At 37.6% G+C, this 11,214-nt stretch overlaps 1 protein-coding gene across 3 annotated transcripts in view; it reads left to right on the forward strand.

Annotated features, from left to right (window-relative positions):
• The window catches only part of LOC126998500 (condensin-2 complex subunit G2-like), a 38,134-nt gene extending 31,592 nt beyond the window's left edge, over positions 1–6,542 (forward strand). For all 3 annotated transcript variants that reach the window (XM_050860239.1, XM_050860238.1, XM_050860240.1), the window contains 5 exons: positions 21–199; positions 3,531–3,665; positions 5,155–5,298; positions 5,446–5,627; positions 6,074–6,542. In XM_050860239.1, coding sequence (XP_050716196.1) covers positions 21–199; positions 3,531–3,665; positions 5,155–5,298; positions 5,446–5,627; positions 6,074–6,137 — 704 coding nt within the window. In that variant the 3' untranslated portion in view covers positions 6,138–6,542. The remainder of the gene's footprint in view (positions 1–20; positions 200–3,530; positions 3,666–5,154; positions 5,299–5,445; positions 5,628–6,073) is intronic.
• Positions 6,543–11,214: the final 4,672 nt, after the last annotated feature.

Raw genomic sequence — 11,214 nt, forward strand, 5'->3', positions numbered from 1 at the left:
ATAACTAATATCTCCTTCAGATAAGAATGGAGTGCTCTGGGAGGAGGGCTTATTCCTTGCTCAGGAGGGCTATGAGTTCCTGTGTGTGTATGAGTCCAATGAGGAGAAAGAGGAAAGTGCCGTTACTCCTCTACAGCTTGCAAACACCTGTATAGCATCCATGTCAGAATACTTCAAGCACCATGACCAGCTGCCCAAGGTAAATATGATATATATTCTTATAGTAAACATTCTGCATAATTATGATATATATACTTATTGCAAACATTCTGTGGGATGAAACACTTCCTATAGTTTTATGTACCGTATTTGACGGCTTATGAGACACACTTTTTTCCAAAATAATTGTCCCTGAAAATTACCCTGTGTCTTATAAGGCCAAGGTTCAACTTTGGGTCAATGGCTAGTGAAGTTTTAGTGCAGCAATGGCACTTGAATTAAACTGCAAACCTCCCCGCAAACGTAAACAAGGTGGCGATCGCTTTTACAGAAACAACGGTAACTCCTTTCTAAAGTAACAGTGTATAACAGTAGTACTTACCACTACTTCATATATAATGACACCAGTCAGGAAGAAAATTAAGGGACTTAATGTTTGTACATAAACAAACTAGTGGACAGTTGTACACCAAACCTGACAACACGCACAAGACACACTACATTTCCTTAGTAGACAGGGATCATTGAGGTAAGACAGACCTTCATAAAACTATTTAACTTTGTTTGATTGATAAACAAACAATATATGGATAATATTGACAAGATATTGAGAAGATCGGTTATTATTCGATATTTACAAGTGCCTGTTTCTCCATTTTACGCTTATCTTTTAACATTCTCACTTTACATACGTAGTTAACAAACATTGAAGCACATTCAGGTTTGAAATTTCACACTTCCAAATGTACTAGAATATTACAACAACTATACTTATAATGTAGAATAATAATAAAGAAATATGATGCACAAACTTTACACCCGTTACTCCTCTGAATGTCGCTGTCTCGGCCATGTTTGTTTACATCTCAAAGCAGTACCCTCGAGTCTATAAGAAGGACCAATTCTGGTAGGTCCCAGCAAATATTAAGGGTTTTAAATGCAAAGTATTGGGATTTTATAAGGATCTGAATACATGTGAAACTTTAATAATGACCTGATAGTGAGGAGGGCAACGAATGTCGGGCGAAAAATCTTCACCTGACACTCTTGGTTCAAACTGGTTTATTATATATTTTTTTCAAATGCCTGCTGGAATTGGGGTGCGTCTTATAAGCCCATGCATCTTATAAGCCGTCAAATACGGTAAGTAGGCAATATCCAGCGGCCCAAGGTGGATCTAATTCCTGTACATAGAGTTACTTTAGCATTTAATATCCATGTAAAAGTTGGCCCTTCCACATTTGGGCCAAAAAAGTCTGTTTTTTCTTATATCATGTATAAAACTTGATCCTGGTATTAAAAGTTAACCACAGATACTCTCAAACACAGCCAGCAGGACCAAGTGGTTGAAACTATGAGTCATTTCATCTCTTCAACAGACAAAACATATCCTAGATGCCATATCCTGGTCATTGGACTATTCTCGAGAATAGTCCAATGACCAGGATATGGCATGGAGGTTATGTTTTGTCTGCTTGTATTGAAGGGGTTAAAAGTTAACCACAGATACTCTCAAACACAGCCAGCAGGACCAAGTGGTTGAAACTTGAAACTGTCTTAACAGAGCACTTAAATAAGTAAGGAGATCATTTGGTCTTGATCTTTGCAAAATCTCAATCACTGAGGATAATAAGTTTCACTTTCTTAACCCTTTCACGCACCATGATGCAATTCACATCAAAACGGAATCGTCTACATCAGCTTTAGACTCGAATCGCGTCAATTATTTTTGCGTCAAAGATCCAAGCTAGACCTATAAAATAAACTAATTGTCTACTCTCTCATGCCGTTGGAATTGAAGTGATAATTGCCTGTGGTTTAGTTGCCTCTCAGCAGGCAACCTGTGAGCGCGACTGTCGTCCCTTTAAATTGTTTTTTTCAGAGTCAGTATACTTCGCTATTTATTTGCATTTCTTGATATTTTTTCTTTCATAAAGCAGAATAATCTCTTCCAAAGCCAACGATATATAATAATGCCAGGAAAAAAGAATACTCATGGATGAAATCGATAACATGATGAAAAAAAATTCGCCCGCACGGTCAGGCCATTCCACGAGGCCCCCTAGGGAGCCCCAGACCGATTTCACAGTGGAAAGAGAAGCTTATTAGACTTTTGGTGCGTGAAAGGGTTAAAACCCCTAAACGTAGACAACTTACCTTACCAAGTTACCCTGCTAAACATTGGTGGCAATAGTCACATGGCATATTTCATGACCTTATGAAAGGTCCCTAAACTCTTCAAAGAAACTAGAATATTTTTGACAATAGTTTCTGAAATTGCACTTAAAAAATCATCTTGTGAATTGCTGTCAGTTTTGGAATTAAATATTAACAAAGATCAAGCTTGAGAGCATAAAATATGAAACCCATGGTGAGTATATGATGTATGATTGGGCAGACAAAGTGCAGCAAATCAGTTGCACTTTAAAGATGTAGCTAGTTCATGGGCATATGTTGATTGAGTAAAAGTGGAAGGGAGATCCAGTATGGCACACTTAGGCTGCATTCACACCAAACGAGTCTACGGGACTCGCCATTTAGGAAGGCATTTTTTTCTAATGAGCTATCAGAAACCATTCACACCCAACAAGTCAAGTCAAGTCACATGTGGTCAGACCTAATTTTTCATCAGTCATCACGAGTCCACTGTGTTGACAACATAGTGCAGCTTGCGGCTTTGATAAATCTTGTTTTGGAGTACCCTGTTCTTTATGATTTGAAGAAATTGTAGAATTTGTCTCCATTATTTAGGAGATCAGGAAACATGATTAAATCACCAAATTCTGGTCTCTTGGTGTTCATTTCATGCACCCATACTCTTCTTTCTTCTTTGCCGCTGCCAAATCCACAACAGACATGTTCAACAGTGAGAGAATGTGCATCCATACTCTACCGTCTCACAGGCTACTGATAATAAATGTGACTTCTTGACCCTTTAAGTGTGAATGGAAATAGTCAGTCCGACTAGATTCAAATGACACTGATGATTCAATTCGACTCAACTCATTTGATGTGAACACAGCCTTAATCTACATAGATTAACCTTTCTGTCTAGGCATATTAATGTTATACCAAGGCACTCAATCTGTTATGCCAGCATGATCTGTTTTACCTTCCTCACAATGATCTTAGGGTAATATTACTTAGGTTTAACTGCCCCTGCTGCCAAAGGCATAAGTCATTGAAGGTGAGGTATGTCTGTGAGTAAATTAACACCAGAGAGCAGTTTAGCATACTCTATAAGGACAGTTTCTCTTACTTTCCACACCAAACACAATTTCCTCTTTATTTTCAAATGTATAAATTATGTTATATCAAGTGGAATAATCCCCATCTTCTAAACTGAAATAAATGTTCTTGTGTACTTACAGGAGTGTAAGGAGCTCAACAACACATTGGTGCAGTTTTTGGTCTGTCTTGGACAGCGTTCACGTCAGAACCAAAGTCAAGTTCTGCAACAGCTGATGGCTTTTGTGGCTGAACATCTTAACTGGAGGATGTCAAATGTGAGTGCACAGCATCAATATTCTTATATTATGAACCTATGAAGAAGAAAAAAATGTTTTAGATTTGAAAGAAATATAAATATTTTGGTATAATTTTTGTATTTAATATTCATTATTTATTTACATTTTGGAACATAATAGAAAATAGCGTGGAGGAGAGTAGAAGGGAAACACATTAAAGTGAAAAACTATTATTCTAATGTGCAATGGAGGGAAGTAAGTCATGGTCAAATTAGGCAAAAGCTGGAAGGGAATAGAGAAAAGACAGCAGTGGCATGATGTCAATGACTACTTGGCTAACATTATTACAGAAACCTGTGTAGCTGCAAAAAGTAAGATCAGAGAAAGAGAAAATTTTATCATATATGAATGGCAGGATAGCAGAACAGAGAAGGAGAATTACATGGAAAACAGAATTTGGCCATGACACTTCTTAATCCCTTAATGACGATGATGCCGTTGGCGTCATATAGTTCTATCAGACTTGGGCAACGAGCATTATGCCAGCACCAGAGAGCAAGAAGCTATCCGGAATTTGAAGGGCACGCGTAACTAGGTCTGTCGATGCTAAGTGACTAACTGGCACCTCTTTTGTCCCTTACCACCACTCTGTGCTAAAAATAGTCTACAGTTCCTGCCTACGCATCATTGTGTCTGCAGAGCAATTATGTTCCCTTAGCCATCCTGTTTTGGCAGTCTTCCTTTAGTTTCTGCTCGTTGTGTGCGTAATGAGCGTAGTCTTGACACCTCCACTGATATACATGATGTTCTGGACGAACCAATATCGTGTTCACAGGAGTGTTCAGAGGAGTGGGAAGCAGAAGTTGGATTTTGGGGGGAATCATGGAATTCCAGCTAAACGGTCTGTCCAAATCATAATCTTATTTCACAGTTGAGTTATACGGATGATTTTCTACAACTTTTATTCAATGAGATTCATTCCAGAATGAAAAAACTTAAAAATTTTACAAAATTTATTCTTCAAATTTCACTGCAACTTTGGCTCTCTGTAGGCAGTAAATTTCCAGGTCAAAGATGATGAACTATATATTACAGACTCCATCGTGATAAAATGAACAACTTTTCTTCAATAATTTTTTCTGTATGTCACACCAGTAAAAAGTTGGAATTTTGGGGGGAATCTTGGAATTCCAGCCAAATGCGACAACCTAGAAAGAAACGGATTTCACAGCAGGGTGCACCAGAAAATTTTCTATAAAACATCTTTTATGACATTTTCTCAGTTTCAAAGTTCATTTTCTGCTGACTTTTGCATTCATGGGGATCTCCTGAGAAAAACTTTTGCGGTCAAACGGGGTTAAGAATTTGAAAGAATCATAGATATTTTAAAGAAATTATTGTATTCTGAAAGGAGGGTGATAAAAAATCTGAATAATGGTCACTGAGTTTATCAGAAATCCTAAGGTGTAAATGATTGACTAAGATGACCTAACAAGTAGATGCATGAATAATTTGGTAATGTTTTCAGGACAATGGAGAGGAGATGGAAGTTGAGAGTGTCCAGCAGGTTGGGGGTTTTGTCGCCCTTTTGCTGGGTGCCTTCCAGAACCAGACAAAGCTTTCCATTGCAGTCATGGATGCCTTCACACAGTTCCTCACTACAGATGTCCACGTGGGTTTTATTAAATAAATGTTATTTCCCAATGGTTATACATATAGAGCATACATAACAGTCATGATATTTTTCTGCAGCTAATGATTTCTCTGACATACTTATACATTTATTTACACTCTCCCATGTCTTCATTTCATTTCGCAGGACATAAAGACATTCCTTGCTGCATGTCACCTGCTCAAGGTTCTGCTGCAAGACAGTGGGAAGATATCACGCTACAGCCTGAAGCAGGCAGTGACTGCAGCAAGCACGCTCATGTCTACTATTAGTTTACCTGAGAGGAGAGGTGAAGAGACAGATGGAGACTCAACATCTAATGTTTATGAGTAAGTATAAATCTTTTTTGACCTTTTTGAATTATATTTTGTTGACATTTATATACTAGAGTCCTTGGCATTCTCTTAAGGGTGTGGCAACTGCAGAGAATTCCACTCACTTCTCTGTCTGTGTCTCTTGTACACTTATTTTCCCAGTATATTTTCTATCAGTTGTCTGCTTCATAGCTGAAGGAAGCAGCAAGAAATCTGCCTCAGCACTTGTAAGAAATTTGAAGGGGTGTAGGAGCAAAAAGAGAGAATGGTGTCAGTTCAAAAACTGGACCTGGGTCCTACCTGTGTCCACTCATAGTAATTTTTTTTCTTGGGTTGTTTCATGAAAGAAATCATCCTCATTCATTCTCATCACATGTCCAAATCATCTCAGAGCACCGTGCTTCACATTGGGCGAACAATATTTTCATCCACTAATAGTATTTTTATTTGCCATTTTGCAGAAAGGATGCCCAAAAAGCACAAGAGATCCTGGATGGCCTTAAAAATTCTTTGGGTATTGTATAGAACTGAGTAATGGCCTGATGCATTATTCCTGTAGTAAATAATTGTTATAAGCCACGAGAATTAGCTATACCATTTATATTATTTGCTCTGGATATTGGAATAGTTCAGTGCTGTGGTTTGCAGTCCTCCAATCTTTTCCTTTTGGTTGGATTTTACAATACACAGTTATACATTGACATATTTATGGAGAAATGGCTTTCACTTGAACAGTTTTTAGTTTGGCCAAGTTAAAGTTAATAAGTATAGTCTATGCCTTTTGTTGTGCTCTTTTGTCTATAATTGTATGTGATATTCGTCAAGTGTAGCTCTGGTTGTTTTTGCAGTCACATTTTATTTTATCCTTTATTCTTGTGTTCAATATTGACAAATTCATGGGTAAAAATTTTTTTTTTTTTTTTTTTTTTTTTTCACACATGACCATGTAACTACATACTTTTAAACTGAAATACAATGATTGGTAAGATATTTATGACAAGTCAGTTGATGCCATTGTAACAAAATCCCAGACAGTTCTTTTTATATTGCTGCAACATCCACAATGTAGTCTCATCCACTCAGGATTAGACTGGATTATATTGGGCTTTAGTTAGCAGTATACATCATTGTAAATATGTCTCATTGCCATCATATTCATATAGATTAGAGGGTTGTTTATTTTTATGACATTTCTTAGTTGCACAACATATTTGTAGTTCTTAAGTGACATGTTTCAGAAGATTGTCAAACTTTAAAAACAATTTTAACTCCTAAATGTTTTTGTGTAATAGTGCACTATCAGTAAAGGAAGCAGCTCAAGAACTTTATAAAAAAAGAACACTAAGCGCTGCTTCCTCAAAGAAAAAGAAACATTCAAAAGGAATATCAGTTATGGCATACACACACACATATATATATATATATATATATATATATATATATATATATATATATATATATATATATATATATATATATATATATATGTGTGTGTGTGTGTGTGTGTGTGTGTGTATCCGTGTATCCACACACACACACGAAAATAATCAGTGTAGCTCTGGCTATTTTTGCAGTCACATTTTATTTTATCCTTTATTCTTGTATTCAATATTAACAAATTCATTGGTAAAACAAATTAGTTCACAAAGATCCTGTATTTTCTCATACATGACTTCATGTAACTACATACTTTTAAACTGAAATTAAGATTCTATACTTTCAATAAATGGATGCAATTCATTAAGTGTTTCCTGCTACCTTCACAAATCTTTTCCCAATACAGGTTCTGAAAAAAAAAAAGGCTTGTGAAATGAGTAATCAATATTTTTACCCCCTCCCACTCATTAATGAGACTGAGATCGTGCATTTATGTAATGTCATATATTAACAACAAAAGGAAAAGAAACTAGAAGCTGGCGAATTAACTAAATGACACAGCCACATGAGCTAGGCGGTTGTCACAATCACGCCCTGCCACACCCGACACCCTGGCATCATCTGGCGAGCAAGAACGACCCCAAATTCTTGAGACTGTCTTGCACCTCCCTCCTGTTACCTGCCAGAGCACTCATTCTTCGACAACCAGTGCAAATTTAGTCGTAATTATTAAATCTTTCGTTCATAAGGAAAATATCCCGAGTTACCTAGCATTATTTTATTAGCCACATAATCTTAAATGTGTTGTTCTTTATAAGAGACAATCTATGAATGGCATTTTTTCACTGGCCAGAATACCCATGAGAAGCTCAAGAATATCATTATCGTTGGCCGTAGAGCTGTGCTGAACTGCATGCGATCGAGTTAATGGACAAAACATTGAAACTATACTCTTATATGAAATTACTTGTAATTCTTCTTGTGTGTATTTGAAAATATCCAGTGACATCTCAAGTAATGGACGGCTTACTCTTTTGATTTTGCAGCGCCCTTGTCATTAAGCTGCGAATTTTGGAAAATCAACCGGTTTGGTGCGAATCGCCATTACTCCCTTATTTCTAGGGCAACAGAAAAGTTTTTGGTATCAATCGACGACAAAATGAAAGGTCGTAAAAAATGACTGAAAAAAAAACTTTTTGAGTTCCCAACCTTGAAACACGCTCATTTTTTTTAGAATTTCAAAAAAACTTATTTAACAAATGATTTAGCCCTGCCAATGTGCTTTTCAATATGGTGCATAACATTTCCCTATTCCCAGTAGTTTCGTCGCTAGAGCTCGAAACGTAAACCCTTTTGAGAGCGATTTTGAGGAACTCTAGACACTGGCATTTTCGTCTGGTGTGGCCCTGCTATTGCCTCTAGAAGGCTGTAATTTGGCATGTAGCCCCTCTTGGCAATGTAGTTTGACCAGCTCGAAGGATTTTTCGATAGCTTGATTCCAAGTTCGTCGAGCCGTCACAAAATAGCCTGTTTTTCGGCCCTTTTGCCGCGATTTGGACACGTCCTAGTGTTTTTCTTATAACTTTTTGCTTTCTTTTGATAACCCCCCCCCCAAAAAAAAAAAAATATATATATATATATATATATATATATATATATATATATATATATATATATATATATATATATATATACATACATATATATACATACATACATATATACATACATATTTGGTATCAAAAGAAAGCAAATTAAATGTATTATTAATAAATGGGAAGAAATATGGTTGAATACTAAATAAAATAAAATAAATAACATGTATAATAAGGCGCTTAATATAGGTTGATTTATATAGTGAAACGATTATATAAAAATAGCAACTTTTTATATAGATATCTTAAAATGATTTTAATACAAGATAGTCAACATATTGAAGTGTTCACATATGAATTTATATGCAGATATATTAATGTTTGTGGCGTCAGGAAGGTTTCTCGTCGCGGCGCGTGAAATGAGTCCGATTCGGCGAATTTTCGTTGCGAATCTGGTCAAGCTCGAGCAAAAAATACTGAAGCTAGGAAGGCGTGCTTGGTGGCAAATGAAAGCTCATTTACTACAGATTAATAATCAGAAAAAAATTGGAGAGCACTAAATAAATAAAAAAAAAAGCTATAAGCAAAAAACTAGGACGTGTCCAAATCGCGGCATAAGGGCCGAAAAACAGGCTATTTTGTGACGGCTCGACGACAAACTTGGAATCGAGCTATCAAAAAATCCTTCGAGTTGGTCAAACTACATTGCCAAATCATTGTCAAATTACAGCCTTCTAGAGGCAATAGCAATGCCACAGTAGACAAAAACGTCAGTGTCTGGAGTTCGTCAAAATTGCTCTTAAAAGGGTTTACGTTTCGAGCTCTAGCGACGAAACTACTGGGAGTAGGGAAATGTTATGCATCATATTGGAAAGCACATTGGTAGGGCTAAATTATTTGTTAAATAAGTTTTTTTGGAAATACTAAAAAAAATTAGTGGGTTTCAAGGTTGGGATCTCAAAAATAGGGTTTTTTCAGTCTTTGCAAATTTATTCGATTTTTTACCCTTTCGAGTCGGTTTGTGAGCCCGGTCGCTTATTACAAAATAAGCCCTTTCATTTTGCCGTAGATTGACACCAAAAACATTTCTGTTGCCCCAGAAATAAGGGAGTTATGGCGATTCGCACCAAAGCGGTTGATTTTCCAAAATTCGCGGCTTAAGACAAGGGCGCCGCAAAATCAAGAGTCCGCCGTCCATTACTTGAGATGTCATTGATTATAGTGATCAGCGATCTCTCCGTCCCTCAGAGAGATTTGGTCATGATGTGTGGTCATGACAGGAAAGACGTATACGCATTGTGTGTGAGTGTGGGGGAGACGCTCGATGTAGGCGCCGGTGTGGCGCCTTCTTGCGGGGACCACTTCCTCCCCACTCCCTCCCCCACATCCTCGAGATCTTTCCTCCCCTTCTCAACCTCCTTTTGCTTCCCTATCTTAATACCTTCCTCATCCCTCTTCCTCTAGCTGTTCACATATCCTTCCTTCTCCTTTATCGATTTTCTCTTCGCTTCCTCTGTATCTAGGTACTAATACTTATTACTTAATTCTTACCCCTCAGCTATAGCCTCCAGCCTCCTTCGATCCTTCTCCAAATTAACATGTATCACCTTCCTTACCCTTAAAGCTGTTCCATTAATTTTTACATGTCTGAGTAGTCCTTTGTTTCTCTTTCCTTATATCTGTTCTCTTAATCTCTCCATCCACTCTACTTACATTTCCCCCCACATTTTCTCTTTCTCTCCGTCCCTCCTTCCTGTTTACTTAATTCCCCTGTTCCCCTTTCCTTTCCTCCATTTCTTCCCCTTTCTTCCTCTGCGTCTTCCATAATCCTCTTCCGCTGCACATCTTCCCCCTTGCTTACACCTTCATTCCAAGGAGTCAGCAGATTAACAATTTCTGGTATCATTGGTTCATTCCCACCGACCCCTTTAACTCAATCCTTATTTTCATACCATATTATCACCCCGCCGACATTAATAATTTCTCCTCCTCGTCCTCCCTTCATTCCTCGATCTTTGATACGCCTTCTCCTGTTCCTACTTATTTTATTACTGAATGAAAAAAAAAATCATATAGTTGTCTCTCCCCGGCCCCGTCTGTCATCTTCACTTCACACATATATCTTTTGTATATTTATTTTTTCTAATGCTTTAGGGGACTCCGGCCGCTTCTTGGCACTGGCCGAGGCAGACTATACAGGCCATGAGGGCACTAGGTTCAGGGGGTGAAGGATGGTGAAAAAAAATTAATAGGTCAGGGCCATCACGCGTCTGCAAGATATCTTATTCATGCTTCAACCTTTAATTTGTCTGTGTGTGGTGTGTGTGTGCATGTGTGGTGAACTGTATATACGTACATATTTGTCTAGGCTTAATATGTCCGCTACTGAGTTTGTCATTCTGTAATAACACGTACATATTAAAAGTATACATATTCCTTTCCACGCCCCTCCTCTTTCGTAATAGTATCGCTGGCAACTGACTGTTCAGGCTGCGATAAAATTTGGCAACTGACCAATGACAGACGAGGGCGGAACCCAGCTGAAGGCCGATCCTTCTCGCTCGCTGAGTGATGCCATTTTAGTGGAGGTTTCGCTAGATCTGGCGGAATTGCATGTTAATATAGCGAGA

This window comes from Eriocheir sinensis, chromosome 14 (genome assembly GCF_024679095.1).
Source record: "Eriocheir sinensis breed Jianghai 21 chromosome 14, ASM2467909v1, whole genome shotgun sequence".
In the NCBI taxonomy this organism is placed as follows: domain Eukaryota; kingdom Metazoa; phylum Arthropoda; class Malacostraca; order Decapoda; family Varunidae; genus Eriocheir; species Eriocheir sinensis.